The following is a 17435-nucleotide window of genomic DNA, read 5'->3' on the forward strand; positions in this document are numbered from 1 at the left end:
TAGGTAAATGTTTGTTTGATATGCAACTTTTAAAAAACATAATATAAAGTTTTATTAAAGTTAAATCAAACAAAAACCCTTCTTAAAAATTCTTTAACCCGAAGTATAAATCGTCAATTATCCACCCCAACAATAATCATATTTCACCCCTAAAAAAAACAAATTCATTACACCCCATCAAAAATTAAGCGCCCCATAAGAAAACAAACAACGCACACACACATCCCAAAGCAGTTAAGATCACTTTGCATAAAAGTCAATCAATCACAACGCGAGACAAATATTAGTTTGTTCTCAAATTCTATTGGGTATGGGCGTGAGCTCACCCGTGACGTCACCCTCGAGCCTACAGAACCTTAAGCACGAGTGCGTTAAAGTTGATTTTCCCATACCGAGCGTGAAAAAGGGATCGGTTACATATTGGTTTTTGAATGATTGTGCCTATTTTCAAGTAGTATATGCATAATTAACTAAGCCACATAGTCGAGTGGTTCCTTAACAATGTATCACCAAACCTACGAGGGCAATAATTACCCAAATTGCGATAGTACCAGCGCAAATCTAGTGACACCATTTTCGGTAAAAGATATTCTCAGCATGAATATACAGCAGGAGAGTGATTTTTTTGTTAAAAAAGAACCCTATCATCAACAGGGTCACTACTACGATAACTCCTACTGCGAATCTAGTGATTACATGAGCAGTCCTTACTATAGTGACAGTTACAGGACTTGGAATGATTCTGAGATGTATAATAGTGATTCTACGATACAGGTGCAACAGATGACTAATATGTATGGATGCGGGTTATATCAAGAGCAAAATAGTAAGATCCAGCAGGGTGTGGAGGGATATGAGAAGGTGGATAGCCCAAGTAAGTATTTGTGTGTTTTTTCGATTAATACGTTTGTATTATTCATATTTTCGGAAGATTTTTAATTCTTTGATTTTGGCTCCCCAACTTGATCAGTGAAAAGTTTTGAGCTAAAATGTACTTTTAAATAATCCACAAAATATCTAGTAGATCTAAAACACTAAAAGGATATAGTCGGTAGGATTTCCATCTGGTTGAACTGGTTGGTGAAAATTTCATTTTTTATCAAGTTGCTTTTCAATTTCTTCAATAATTAGATGATTAATAGCATTTCCCAAATAAATTTCACTATTAATTAAATATTGATTAAAAAATTATTTAATCAGTTGATGCTCTAAAATGCCTGTAAGTTTATTAATTTTTACAGGATGCTAAAGCAACAATTGTCCATTGCTTTCAAATTTTATTAATACTATTGCAGATATATAGATCTTCTTATATTACATCACAATCTTTAGCTCTTCTCTTTTTTATTTTACACATATGAAATTAGGGTTTTGTAATTTTGTATAGAGAACTTATCACATCAGCAACAGTGATTGATTAAATATAAGAATATATGCATAAATTACACTTATAATCAATGTGGCCTACAAGCATCTCCTGTACTTAGAAGACCATGGTTTGACATCACTATTTTATCTAGTTTTGTAATGTAAAAATGTGTAAAAAATAACACTATAACTAAAAAATGTGCATAATTTTATTACTTTCCATGACCTAATAATTAAATATTGTTTAAACTTACTTTATAATTTTTTAATTATTTGATAGTGTTTGGATCACAGTATGTGCTAAATCGTTGAAAAAGTAATTAAAGTGATAAAAAGAGAGTATTTTGATTAATTCTATATGCACTATTAACAATTTTGGTTTAAATTATTTATATATTTATTTATAGTTTGAAGAATGGTGTCCATGTTCTGGGATGCATTTTTATAGGTATTTGCCAGCAAACACAGTAGAAAATAAAGGTCTTATTTCACCAGAAATTCCTTTTATTATGACGACCGGTTTCGCGATTACAATATCATCGCATCATCAGGTCGAGGACTAAAAGTAAAAGACACGATTTACATAGATACTACTAAAATTTAAATAAAAGAATATTGTGTTGTAACGGTGCTTTTTAGATGTTATTATTTTGAACCTAAGTGTATTATTTGTTATCTTATGATAAGATTTACTCGCTTAATTTTAACTATACCATTCTATAGGTGCTTTTGTTTTGTTTTGACAAATCTCGTTATAAAACAATGTAAGTACGCTTTTAAATTTATTTTTATTCAGCATTTTACCAATTTTTGATAAGCGTAGTATCTATGTAAATTGTGTCTTTTACTTTTAGTCCTCGACCTGATGATGTGATGATATTGTAATCGCGAAACCGGTCGTCATAATAAAAGGAATTTCTGGTGAAATAAGACCTTTATTTTCTACCGTGTTTGCTGGCAAATACCTATAAAAATATATTTATTTCTTAGATATAGTAAGCTATTCTTTAAACTGTATTTTAATCTAAAGCAAGTTTATCCAAAGCAGAATTCCTTTTGTCTTTAGGATTCGTATAAAAAATAACTCATTTTTTTACTCAAGAGGTTTACAAGAAATTTCATAATTATGTGTGAATCATATTTTTTTTATATTTTACATTTAGTAGCAACACAATTTTTTTATGTTACTTAAAAGCTTGCTAAGAAACCACAGTTAATCCCAGAATATTAAATAACAATAATCTACAGAGTATTTTTATAACGTAATTATATAATTGCATAATTTAAGTGGATACGAAATGCTGTGCTTTATATATTTTCTCTCTTTATATATTATTTCGCATTATATTTTATATAACACTTTCTAAAAAAATCTTTTAGGTTTAATATATGATAGTTAGAATTAATATAGAACCTATACTACGGTTTTCAAGTTTTTGTTCTAAATACGCAAAGTCTAACTTGGAAACGCAGCACTCAAATTTAAAAAACAAGGGGCTAAAATGTAGAGAATAAAAATTGTTTTAAAAGAGATATCACTATAAGCTCTTCCCTATTGCCATTTAAGATTCTTGAAAGAGGCAAAATAATTTTTACATAAAAATTGTTCACCCCTCAATAATAAAATTGACGTGTCCTAGCGATTTTTTAAAAAAACCCACCTATTCAAATTGACAAACTGTATATATTTTATTTTGCCTGAGAGCCTTTCAAGAAACAAACTATTTTAAAATATATTTTTTTCCATTTGAATTAGAACCTTTTTTTTCAGATTTTCACTTTAGGTATTAATTTCTTATTTAAGCAGTGGCGTATAAAACATAATAAAATAATGTTGTTCATAATAATAATCATGATAATAGTGATGCTTTGACGTAAAGTTTTCAAAGGAAAAATTATACAAAACGTATAATACTAAATTCTAATGAAAAGAAAAAACAAACACAATTTATCTGCTCAACAATCGAACTGGATATTTTATAAATTACCGAAATTTGCCTAAAAAAATAAAATTCATCAAATTGCGTTTTATGCTATGAGTAAATCCTGTTGATATTTTTTGTCGTTTTTTCCTTTTTTTCATATATTCTTATCTCTTTTAAAGAATTCGGTTTCAAAATCCTAACAATTTAGTCGCATAAAAGTGCTTGTAGAGATTTTATTATTCTCACTGTTACCAATAAATCTCTTTCTTAAAAATAATGGTTCTTCGACGGTTAGAAACAGTGCAACTCGAGCAATTAGTACGTTAGCTATAGGAGGGCCTTACTCAAGAAGAAGTTGCTAACCGGCTTAATGTGTCCCAAAGTGTCGTGAGTCGTGCACGGAATCGATATGTAGAGACTGGGTCTGCAGCTTACAGGCATGGTGGAGGCCGAAAACTTGCTACAACTCATGCTCAAGACCGCTATATAACAGTAACCGCAAGAAGAAACCGAACATTTACGGCTTCGAGAATTAACAGCTACTTAAGGCATGCTACTGGGAGGATAATTTCTAATCAGACTGTTAGAAGAAGATTACATGCGTCCAATTTAGGAGTCAGACGACGTGCCACACATCCACGGTTGACGGGGGAACATCGTGCATGCAGAAATCGGTGGGCAATAGAACACAGTAATTGGAATTTTCAAAACTGGAGGTCTTGTATGTTTACGGATGAGTCCAGATTGCGGCTACATATGTGTGATGGTCGAATTTTGGTGTGGAGGGAAAGGAGACAGCGATACCATGAAAGTTTGATGGCGCCCACTACCCTTTTTGGTGGCGGTTCAGTTTGCGTTTGGGGAGGCATATGTTTCGATGGCCGCACCGATTTAGTGGTGTTAAGAAATGAAACAATGAACGCTATAAGATATAGAGAACATAATTGTACCATTTTTTGGTGCAATAGGCGAAGAATTCGTTTTAATCGATGATAATACGCGCCCGCACCGTGCGAGAATAATTATCAATGATCGCGTTGAATTTCATGGCATTACCAGAATGGACTGGCTACATTCACCCGACATGAATTGCATTAAACACGTATGGGCCGAAATGTCTCAAACATTAAACCAGCTCGAATAGCCACCTCTAACCTTAGAACAACTAGCCAATCAATTACCGGAATTATGGCAAAACATTCCTCAACACTACATTAACAACTTAATAAGAACTATGCCAAATAGGGTGACAGCACTAAGACGAGCCAGGGGTGGACCTACGAGGTATTAATTTTCATGACAGGACTATGGGGCACGCTTTACAGGGTGTAATTTTATTTTAATTTTTCCTGTTGTGTGTTAAAAATTTAAATTTTTTAGGAGATATCTGTTTATTTAATTTTTTTGGGGGCTATTGTGAGTGAACTTAATAGAGATTTATTTATTACATTTAATTTTGTTTTATTGTAAATCATTGGCAAACTAAAATTGCAGATTTTTATAATATCCACTTCGATTGTTAAGCAGTGTATTTAATAATGTAGATATAGTATTTGGCACGACAGCTTGCCAGCAAAAAGGTTATATGTACATACCCGTTTCTTATTAAATAAAATACAAAATTTTATTTTATTATTGAAGCAATGATTTCCAAAATATTTGAGAGAAAAAATTTGCTTGTATAATTTTGAAATTGAATAGATTCATATAACGTTTTAGAATAAAAATGATTTTGATTAATTACCATTTCTTTGATAACCTGACGATTTAATTGTAGCAGTTCTCATTCCTAATCGATTACGATGCCACAGTCGTAGAATCTGTACCTATCACTAGAGATACACAGAAAAATTTTACATAGGCCTATTTTTAAATTAAAATAAAGAATTAAATTCGAATTTAAAGACTAACTGAACCTTTAATAAAATAAAAATAGGAGATTGGCTTCCCTAAAACAAATCCAAGAAACTAACAATCTCTCAATATTAAAATATTTTTTTTATTTGCTTCTGCCTCACTTAGCTTTTAAAGCTTTATCTCTGTCTTACTAATATCTAATATAAATTAGAAATTTCTTTGCAGATGACACTCCTTGCTAGTATTACCTTAGAATAATTTTATATTTTAAGATTGTATGTTGTACATTTAATTATATGAAATGGTCTAGGTAATGTGAAAAAAATATAACAAAAATTATGCGTGGCCTTGATTCTAGGGGTCTGCAATGTTTGGGATTGACTTCTGCCGATATTCGGCGTCACTGATATCTATTTTGTTTAAATAATTTAATTATTATTATTATTTTTTTAAAGTGATTAGTTAGAGATTTGCTTTGTTAGTCTGTGGCTCACATTCTATTGTTGCCATTTGAATAATTTAGAATTTTTCCTGAGAATCCAACTGTTAACAGATTTAAAAAAAATAGAGTTGTCTTTTTAAAGTACAAAACTAATGACATGTTAGTGGAGTCTTATACTCTTGGTTGGGTCCTTTTTATGCCCATTTTACTTCGAGGTTAGTATTGTTGGACCTTAGCAAGGCCTTCGATTATCCATAAAGTTAATACAGCTATTCAACTTGTTGGCCGTTATTTTGATGACAAATCGCAGTTGGTTACAGTTAATGGGCTTAAATCCAAGCCGTTGTATATCGATAGCGAATGACTTTAGGATCACTTTTAGGTCCTTTGTTTTTTATCATTTTTACCACTGATACGTCAAAGAGCTTTCGTGATATACACAGTCATAGATACGCTGATAATAAGCAGAGTTAGCCTTTCCTTGCTCTTCTAATAGTCTTTGAATTATGATTTGAAAATGAATCCCAATAAATCAGTCATAATGCTCTTTGGACTAGCTAAAGATTAGGTGTCTCAATAGTTTATTATAGTAATGGATGGAATATAGCAATTTGAGTGTAATCTTTGGTAACAAGCTAAGATTCCTGTATCTAGGCTTTTTAAAAAGCCTATTGTAGTCCATGCAACATTTACAAGAGTATTGATGCTCTTAACAAGAAGCTAAAAAAATTGTTGTGATAAAAGTACAGAATTCTTTTATGCGTTGAATTTTCCAGCTTGAACGTCATGTTCCTGTCAGTTATGAGCTTTCTGAACTAAAATGGTTCAATATTCAATGAAATTCTTGTAGGAAACTTGCTCCAAAATATAAAAACCAAATCCGAACTTTCTTTTTTGCAATATTATCAGGCTGAAATTTTGACGCCACTAAAACCCATATTGCACAATCCAACATGCGGTATCCACCACCTCGCATCCCATTATGTCTAGACCAATAAATCTAAAGAAAAAAAAATTCTTTCAGAACACCAACAAGTGACCAGCTCGAAAACGGAGTTACGGAAGTCTGGACGTCAAAAAGCGAAAAGAAAGCCACGTGTCCTCTTCTCCCAGGCCCAAGTTTACGAGTTGGAACAAAGGTTTAAGTTGCAAAAGTACCTTACGGCACCAGAACGGGAACAAATGGCGCAAGTGCTTAAGTTGACGCCCACGCAGGTCAAGATTTGGTTTCAAAATAGGAGGTAATTTAAATTAATTGAGATAAAAATTAAGTTCGGAAGCTGCTTTAGAGTACCGTAAATCTAGCGAATTTTTTTGCTTAAATTGTGTCAATATTTTTAATTTGATTGTCGATCAGTTTTGACAAAAGACTCGTAGGTCCCCGATTCAACCCTTGGGAAACTGAAATAATTTTTGGATGGTATTTCTCTCAAAAACTCTAAGTCGCAGAAAAAACTTTCACAATCAAAATTATATACAAATTATTTTAAGCAAAATATGATTTTTTTCATTTCTCTAAATAAAACAATTTGTTTTACCCGTCGCGTCGTGAGGATTTGATAGTTATAGAGCGTTTAGAAACCTCTACTAAACCATTTGTTTTAAATTCAACCATTTTTGAGATATTGAGCATTAATAATAATTAATAATTTTGCCCAATTTGGTTTTTTATCCTTCATTAATAAACCTACTAGAGTCTCTGTGAAATAAAAAAAGTGTTAACAGTGTATCAAAAATAATGGTTTACATAGAAATTTTTAGTCTAAATATGTAGATAATAAATTTTTTATAAAGTACTGGTACACCAAGGCACTATACATTCATAAATTGTCGTGAAAATATCACGATTACCAAACGCTTTTACCTACAGCAAAAATATCGGGTTACTAACAAGTGACGTCACGCGCGGGATCGCTCTACAGACAGTATTTTAACGCGAATAATACGAATTCAAAACTTCTTTATAACAATTATGTTTAAGAATGTTTACCAGTTTGATTTTTATTATCGGATACACTGTTGATTTAAAATTTTAAAAATAATAAATAGCATATTGGTACTAATGTTGAACCAAATAATATAGATTTTAACTGTTAGACTGTGATTGAACCAGTTTAGAAAGATTATAGAAAGTTTTTAATGGTTTGAACAAAAAAAGATATATTTTGAAAAATCATTTTCATATTGTTATATTTGAAAAATGGACGATTCTACTAAGTTTGTAGTTTATAGCTGCGAAGACAGTACATTTTGTGCTCCTAAACTTTTTTTGTGAAATTATTAGTTTTTCAGGTCAAAAGTTGAATCTGTCTCTTCTTTGATTGTCTCTCACTAAAACTTGCAATAACTTCTTATTTATTCTAGCTAAGAAAATGATTTAAACAGTGTTGGATTGGAAAAACTTGAGGGTATATTTTATGTCTTTACACTTTTTTTTGAGACATTATTAGTTTTTTAGTTATCCGCAAAAGTTGCACCCGGCAGTCTCTTCTGTGATTGACTCTCAACAAAATGATCAATTACTACTTTCCTATTATAGCTAGGAAGATCATTTACTAAGCGTTAGGTGGGAAAAATTTGGCGGTAAATTTTATGTTATTATACTATTTTTAAGAAATTATTAGTTTTTGAGATATCTTTAAAAGTTGGACCCGACAGTTTCTTCCCTGATCGCCTCTCAACAAAATTTTCAATACCTTGTTTTCTATAAGAGCTAGGAAGATAATTTAAATAGCTTTAGGTGGAAAAAGTTTAGTGGCACATTTTATGTTTTCACACTTTTATTGAAAAATTATTAGTTTTTGGCATATTCCGAAAAGTTGGACCCGACAATCTCCTCTCTGATTGTCACTCAATAAAATTTTCAGTAACTTCTTTTCTATTGTAGCTAAGGAGATCATTTAAATAGCGTTAGAGGGGAAAAGTTTAATAGAACATTTTATGTTTTTACACTTTTTTTAAAGAAATTATTAGTTTTTGAGATATCCTCAAATGTTGGACCCGACAGTCTCTTCTCTGTTTGTCTCTCAACCAAATTTTCAATAACTTCTTTCTTATTATAGCTAGGACGATTATTTAAATAGCGTTTTGTGGGAAAAATTTTATGGTATATTTTATGTTTTTACACTTTTCTTTGAGAAATTGTTAGTTTTTGAAATATCCCCAAAAAATTGACCCGACAGTCTTTGTCTGATTGTCTGTCAACAAAATTTTCAATAACTTCCTTTCTATTGTAGATAGAAAGATCATTTAAACAGCATTGGATGGTAAAATTTAACGGCATATTTTACACTTTACACTTTTTTCTGAGAAATTATTAGTTTTTGAGATATGCTCAAAAGTTGGACCCGACAGTCTCTTGTCTGTTTGTCTGTCAACCAAATTTTCAATAACTTCTTTCTTATTATAGCTAGGATGAATATTTAAATAGCGTTTGGTGGGAAAAATTTTACGGTATATTTTATGTCTCAACACTTTTTTTAAGAAATTGTTAGTTTTTGAAATATCCCCAAAAAATTGACCCGATAGTCTTTTGTCTGATTGACTCTCAACAAAAATGTTAATAACTTCTTTTCTATTCTAGCTAAGAAGTTTATTTAAACAGCACTGGATGGGAAAATTTAATGGTACTTTTTGTGTTTTTAGACTTTTTTAAAGAAATTATTAGTTTTTGAAATATACCCGAAAAATGGACTGGACAGTCTTTTGTCTGATTGTCTCTCAACGAAATTTTCGATCGAAATTAGAGAAACACCTGAAACAGCCACTGCTATTGATCATATTTTTATCAAGACCGATAATATATATATATATATATATTACAAAAAATCATATAAAATCAATTATATTAAAGAATTCTCTAACTGATAATTTATTACATATACATACACTATCATTATTGATGATTGCACTATGACACCTCTTTGGCGCCCAACAATTCGATATATTATATTGAAAACTAATTAAACTTACAATTTTTGACAATAACGTTGCCTTGAAAATTAATATATTTATGAGAGTCAAAGACAGGGCGTTCCGTTAATCATTCATTTTGGTAACACCATGTTTGACATCAATGGATCTATGAAAGACTGGATTAAAACAGGATTGATTGGTTGATTTTTACATAATCAACTTTTATTGAATAAATATAGACTTCATGTAGGCATAGTAATCCTTAATTGCTATAACAACCTAATTGGAATATTTTATCAGAATATTTAATTTCTTCCTTATCATTCTCGGGATATTCCAGGGAAATTTAGGTATCGTAAGTAAAAATAGAGGAAAAAGAAAAAAAATTTTTTTTAATTCAAGAGGGTCTGTAAGATGCGGTTAAGAGTACGCTATAGCATGGAAATGTCCAGTCATTCTTTTAACCAAACTATTTAGGAATCTTCGGGAATTTATTCCAAATCCTCATATAAGTCTAAAATCTTAAACCTTAAAATCTTTAAAAAATTAAACCTTTGCGTTATTAATTTTTTTTTTCATATATTTATTGAGTATTTTTAGTATGATATTCCACAAATTACACGCAACAATTAAATTGTTTTTTTTTTAAGTATTATCTTTGCACCTGGACTAATAAAAAAAAACTTTTTAACGAAATTCGATGTACTGATTTTTTTAAACTAAAATCTCCTAACTCTCTTTTCCAGATATAAAAACAAACGTCAAACCTTAGAAAAGCAGCCGACTGAAACAGGAATAAAACCTGGAGTTTCACCGGGACTAACTTCCTCTTCAAATACTAACTACTACGTCCCTGGACTACCTCAAAGTGGCTATGTTTATCATAGTGGTTCTCCACCCGCTTACGGTACTGCTGATTTTTTCAATCAAACCGAATACGGGCCTTACAGTAGTTCTCCTTTGACCTAACTATTATATTATTTGTTGTATATGAATTTAACTTTGTGATTATTTGTTTAATGGAAGTATTATTTTTTGTTATATTCGTCATTGATTCATTTGTATTCGTTTATGTAAATTTTAAGTTACATGTTTAATTAGCTATAATTTTGTGACTGATTTAAGCTTTAATAAATTTACTATTAATGGTAGACAATCATTCAAGGTTTTTGTCAAATAAAATCCATTTTGTTTAGGCATTATCTAAATTATTATGTCTAAAATTGAAGTATTGTATATGAATTAGGTAATATTTATGTATATATAGATTATATTAATAAAATTAAACGTATAGAGTTATTGTATGTAAGTAATATAAAATATAAATAAATTGTTAAGTAAGAAAGAAATATTGCTTTTTTTGAAAGGTAAAGCGGAGAACACACATAGGCGAACGCGACTACGATCGCGATATCAACCGTCGTTTAGCATGAGAATCAGAAAAATTAATAAAAAATAACACCCTCTTAAAAAAACACAATTGGTAAATAAGGTTCTATTTTATTTCTATAAAACAATACAGGGTATCCCACTAAGAAATGTTATGCAAAAAATTACGTTTGCAAGCTAGTATGTGTCCAGGAATTTTTTCAAAACAAAAACCTTTAATATGGATTGGTGTTAGTTTTCTGGAACGGTGGTGTTTAAGTGAACCGTTTTGTTATTTTGACTTTTTATAAATGCAAAAATACAATTTGATTCATTATTTAATTTAAAATTCACACAAGCCAAACAAAGTATATTTTCCTTATTGCCCTTGTCCAGAAACCCTACTCCAATTAAAAATAATTCACTCCATATATATAAAAGGAGAAAGAATTACACAGTCGTTACGTACTTTCTTGATAATACTAACCTGGATTCTAGTGCCTCTATAAAATGGCTTAATTTTGGTAAAATCTTCCCAGAGACTAAAGGATTACCAGCATTATAACAATTCAATGTGGAATGAACAGAAATACACCACTCGCCACAATAACGTAGCAAAAATTATTTATACCGCACTGACCCATAAATTAGAATTAACCTCAGAAAAGAGCTACGTAATCGAAAATGACAAATACCTCTTTCTTATACTGGAATGGAGACATCGAAATGGACAAGCCAGTTCAACATAATAAGACATCAAAGACCCTGCTGCTGCTAACACACATAAGCAGCTTAAAAAATAAGCACAAAAAGCAGAAAAGTATTTACCTTTATTGCAAGATCTCATAGTGACCTGGCAGGTCAGAAACAATACTGAAGAATCACCTGGAAAAAACACTCTTCTTTGAACTGCAAAAAGCGGTCATAATAGGAACCCGTAACATAATAAAGGTTTTAAAATAGTAAATAATAAATGCTGCAAACCCTGCAATTTGCCTTGCACTTGCAGCATAGATAATACGGTAAACGTGACTAAAAAATTAATTTATAATAAGAATAAGTGAAATCCTATGAAGAACTAATCACCACCTGGAAGACGAGGTTTATAATATCTTATCAAACGCAGCACCATGAATACAGGTTTAAAATGTAAAAATAAAAAGTATAAAAATGAAATTATAAAGTCAAACAGGAAAAAATATAAATTATCATACTAACAATTTTTTTAATGAATTTTTATTAAATGCTTTTTAAAAATGTGTGTAAACTAGACACCAGAGAATCGATGAATATGTTTGTAAACAAAACACCCCCCTTGCCCCTCTCCATATATGTGAAACTTAAACAAAGTTAATCTAATGGGAACTACACAAAGTCTCGGTCTCAAAAGTATTTATTAATTCTAACAGTAGGTTACACGTATTTCGCTCATATTAAAAGCATCATCAGACCTAAAAATTTAAAACATTTAAAATTTAATTTTGTGTGTGTGCATAATGTGACCGTAAAGCATGTACTGTTTGTAGTCGATTTTTAAGGTACCAATTTTATCTAACTTTAAGGTTGTTAGTGTATTTAGTTTCTTTGTTTTAAATTTTCAGGTCTGATGATGCTCTTAATATGAGCGAAACACGTGTAACCTACTGTTAGAATTAATAAATTCTTTTGAGACCGAGACTTTGTGTAGTTTCCTTTAGATTATTGGTCTCTTTGAGAAAATGGACTTCTTTCAATTTAAACGAAGTTGTTGTTTACTAATTTTAGTCTTGCAATGTTCTAAGTCACCAGGTTTATATAAAAGTGGTAGAAGTCCAATACTAACAATAAAAGATACATTTTTCCTTTTGATACAAAATTTTCGATACTTTTATCATAAAAAACACAAAATATAACCTTAATAAACAAACAATAAAAGAAGTATTAGATTTTTTCCAAAGACGGCGCCATATATCCATCCACTTAACGCGTCTTTCACTTCCCACGGTCCCTTCAGGAACGTGTACAGCGTCAACTCTGGAATGCAATAAAGGCACTTTCTCTACGTCCTAAAAAAACCTAAACCACTTAAAGGTGCCTTAATTTCTTGTTTATTTTGGCTAATTTACGCCAGCGATAATGTAAAAATGGTTATGGCTGCGTATAAGGAATTAGTTATTTACTTGTACCCAAAATATTTAAAAAATACTTATTTATGACCCTATATATAATATATGAAAGAATGTAAGGAATTAATTTGTGTATAATTAATTAATTCTGGAAAATATTTTACCCCAACTAAGGGATAATCAAGATGCCTCTCAATTGAGATTCCGACATTTTTAGAAATAAATTAGACAACCTTTAAGTGTTAATTATTAAAAAAAAATATTAAAAAATATTATAAATATTTTCTAAATTAAGTTTAAATTTAAACCATGTACTAGCTTACCTTCCTGCTAAATAAACTCGTGTTACGAGCAGCAGCTTATAAAAAGGGTTAGTTAATCTCGACTCACGTCAATTTCCGTTAGTTATCTGACTTAATGCCAAAAGCTTTTAAGTTAAAAGGTGATCTGGTGCTAACTACTTGAATTTTTCTACCCAAAATAAAAGACGTTAAGCAGAACCTGAGATAACGCGGACCATTAATGTTTCACTAGGCAAATTTAAAAATTATTGGTAAAAACTAAGATGTTGGGTAAGTATTTGGATTTTTTTGTACGGTTTATATAACGTTAAATTAATAATTTTTACTTATTCTTAATATGAAGGAAAATTAAACAGAAATGTTGAGATAAATTTAGGTCCTTTTTATTTCAGATTAAGAAGTATTTTCTCTATTTAAATGAACAAATTAATTAATAACTAACTTTGACCTATTTTTTAGGTTGCAAATACATAATTCTTACTCAACTAACGTCAAACAAACTGGAAAAAGAAAGTTGAAAATAAAAAATTACTCTGCAGTTATGCTTTGCTATTACTCACTGTGCTAAAGAATATTCGAATATTCAGTTTATTCCCGGAACATTTGATTACATCAATATATATTTATTATCAGGCATATGTATTATAATGAGCGAAATATTAATTTTTTGTTATACCTATTTTTTAGTTGTTCATTATTTCATACATAAATTGTTAATCTTTATTTTCCTTAGAGATCTTTAAAAATTTATTTACGGTAACTATTTATTGACATAAAAACAATAAATTTAATCAAATTTAATCCTGAAATTTCTAAAACCCTTTTAAACATGTAAATTAAAATATATAATTAAAATATCTTAAACTAAATATTTAAGAAAAATATTAGTTTTTAAATATCTAATTAAATTTGGTATTGTCAATTTATAATAAGAATTTAACCCATTTTATATTTAAAATTAATTTTAATTTGCAATGCTTTAACTATAGACATTTTTAAATAATTGACATATAATAATTAAGAATATTTAAAAAAAGATTCAATTAAAATTTCTGAAAACTATTTAAATATATAAAATAAAATATTTAACTAAATTATGTATTGCCAATTTAAAATTAGAATTTCATATTTAAAATAAATTTTAGTTTGCAATGCCTTAATGATAATTACAAATTTAATTAGGAAAATTAATTGAAAAAAACCTAGACAGGTTCTTAAAACTCTTTAAATCTTTTAAACAAAATATTTAATTAATTTATCTTAAGCTAAATATCTAACCAAATTATTCGTTTTAAAAATTAAATTAAAATAAGTACAATTTTAGACATTTTATAATTAAAATTAATTTGAATGTGCAATGCTTTATTTATAATGACAAATTTGTTAAGAGAATCTATTGATATATAGGGGTTAAATTTATTTAATAAAACCTTGACAATACTTAAAATCTCAAATAAAGTTAAAATATGTTAGATTAAATATTAGATTTTTTATATTTCATTAAAATATGCGTTGCTAATTTAATATTAGAAATTCAAACATTTTACAATTTATAACGGCTTAATTATTAATACAAATTAGATTAAGAGTATCACTGACTATAATAATTTATTTTAGTAAAAAACCTTTACAATTCCTAAAACTTGATACTTGAAATAAAATATTAGAAATTGTGGATTTATTATTAAAATTTGAAACACGTGATATTTGAAATTAATTTTAATTTGCATTGTTTAAATCATAATAACAAATTTAATTGGGAAACTTTTAACATGAAAAATTCCAATTCCTGAAAACTTCTTAAACACGTAAAATAAAATATGAAATTAAAATATCTGAAATTAAATATTTAACCAAAATATGAGTTTTTAAATATTTAAGTTATATTGTGTCAATTTAATATTAGATCTTAAAACATTTTATATTTAAAATTATAATAATAAATTGCAAACAAAAACTAATTTAAAAAAGAAATTAGGAGTGGTCTTGTAAGAACAAAAATAATTTTAATTTGGGATGCTTTAATAATAATTTAATTTTAATTACATTTTTTTTTAATTGGTAATTAATTATATTTTGGAACATTATAAGGATTTTTTCAAAAATTAAAAAAAAATTGTTTAAAATAAATAAATTTTGTTTAAAAAGGGATATAAAATTAAAAAAAATATATTATTTCATTAATGAATAATTATCATTTAATTAGAATATTAAGTCGGATTTTCGATAAAAAACAATTTCAATTTAATAATTTTCTCCTAAACAAATATTTATTTCTTTTTAGGAAAATAAACTATCGATAATGAGAAAATCAAATCTTTTAATAACTAATTCAATACTTTTAAAAGCTCTCTAAGGTAAAACTCGTCTTGGCACCTTCGCCATTAAGTCCAGAAACCTTTAGGAGCTTTTTCTCGAGCTTTAGAAAACTAGCGACATCTGCCAACGTTATTAAAGGCTACTGAAGAAACCCTTTAAGAAAAGGAGAAAGCAGCTTTAAATATTCAATGTTTCAATACTAGATAGCGCTGTAATAGCTTTTGGAACTTTATAAGAATAAATGACTGTCATAGCCTATTAAATTATGCATGTATTTTGCTTAAGAAGTTCACCAGAACTATTTTAAATGATACAGTGAATATGTCAACTTATTGTTATTTTCTTATAAAAATACATTAAATACGTTTCGAAAATTATCTGCTCGTTAACAGGGATACCATTAGAAAGTCCGAAAGATGGTATTACAATTTTAAGAAAAGGGGTTACGAAAATATTTCTGTATTTGCTTTTAATTTTCTTAATGGATCTGGAATACCAAATAGATAGCATCTCTTGTTCTCTAATTATAATAATGTTAAGGACTTAATTGAAACGTTGATACTTAGCTATAATTCAAAACACTACCGGTAAAAAATATATGCATAACTATACGAGTCATTATAACCATTCATTTATCTTAGGACGACTCTTTTAGTCATTCCTAATAACATCGACAGATATCGTCAATCCTTGTAAAGTGCTCAATAAAGACCGGATTCAATACATTTATGAAAAACTATTAAGCTCAACTCAATCACGTGTTATACGACATCCAATACCTACTTTTACACAGCTCAGGACTCTTCATAACCTTTCAAAAGCCATCCAGTTATTGACGTTGGTTTTTCAGTTTATTTACAAACTTCCCGCTGATCCGGAATAGAGTCCCTTACAGCCTTTTAACTTGTTCAAATATCGCAAGTGAATCGACGCCTGTAATTCTACTCTGATGACCGAAAAGAGCAATATAAATAGATAAATCGGATAGGGGGTTCAGCTGGAAAAATCAAGGGCTATTAAATTTATTAATTAGTTTATTTTAGCAAATAAAACTAATACAATTACTATCTTTCGTTTCTTTTAATAGTTGAAATTCAACGTCTTGAAAAACATAGCTTTTGCTTTATAAGCAATTTTTTTTTAATTTTAGATTTTTGTACTGGTTAAAAAATAACCAGACAGGGGTAATAATCCTATGTAACCCAATCCACCCCCGCACTTTTATTGTAAATAAACAGGCATATCCCCAAAATCCCGCATAGTGTTTACCCGAATAAAATATGAGTGCTCCCATGTGCTCAACACTTGAGTAAAGAACTTAATATTACTTTATAAATATTTACTAAAAGTCCACTATTAAAGTACTTAGGTGTATTTTAAACCGTGACAAAAATAGAATATGAACATAATAGAAGTGCAGGTAATCTGACTATGTTTTTAACTAGAATAATTAAAGTATAATTTGTGCAGAGAGATTAATATTTTGTAGATATAAATATACCTTTAAATAAGTTATTTGGTTCTCACGCCTCTCAGTGGCGAAGCGTACGAGTAGATAAGGTAGACACTGTCTACCCAAAATTATCCAGTTATTTGTCATTAATGTATCACGTAATTATTTCATATAATTGTTAAATTAAAATTAAAAAAAAAATTAACACAGAACGTAGTCGCTCTCCTTACTATTATTATATAGCATCTAAACATGATTATTCCGAAGGCTTGACGCACCAATTAAAATAAAAATGCAGGGCTGACACCCAATTAATGTATACGAGACCCAGGAAGACACATTGATATTTGTCTTCCGAAATTTGGAGCATCTAATCGAACC

At 29.2% G+C, this 17435-nt stretch overlaps 1 protein-coding gene across 1 annotated transcript in view; it reads left to right on the forward strand.

The window, feature by feature from the left end:
• Positions 1–10810, forward strand: part of LOC126742588 (homeobox protein Nkx-2.5-like) — a 119172-nt gene extending 108362 nt beyond the window's left edge. The window contains exons 3-5 of the mRNA XM_050449322.1: positions 655–874; positions 6617–6833; positions 10254–10810. Coding sequence (XP_050305279.1) covers positions 697–874; positions 6617–6833; positions 10254–10476 — 618 coding nt within the window. The 5' untranslated portion in view covers positions 655–696 and the 3' untranslated portion in view covers positions 10477–10810. The remainder of the gene's footprint in view (positions 1–654; positions 875–6616; positions 6834–10253) is intronic.
• Positions 10811–17435: the final 6625 nt, after the last annotated feature.

The sequence above is a fragment of the Anthonomus grandis genome, chromosome 11 (assembly GCF_022605725.1).
Source record: "Anthonomus grandis grandis chromosome 11, icAntGran1.3, whole genome shotgun sequence".
In the NCBI taxonomy this organism is placed as follows: Eukaryota; Metazoa; Arthropoda; class Insecta; order Coleoptera; family Curculionidae; genus Anthonomus; species Anthonomus grandis.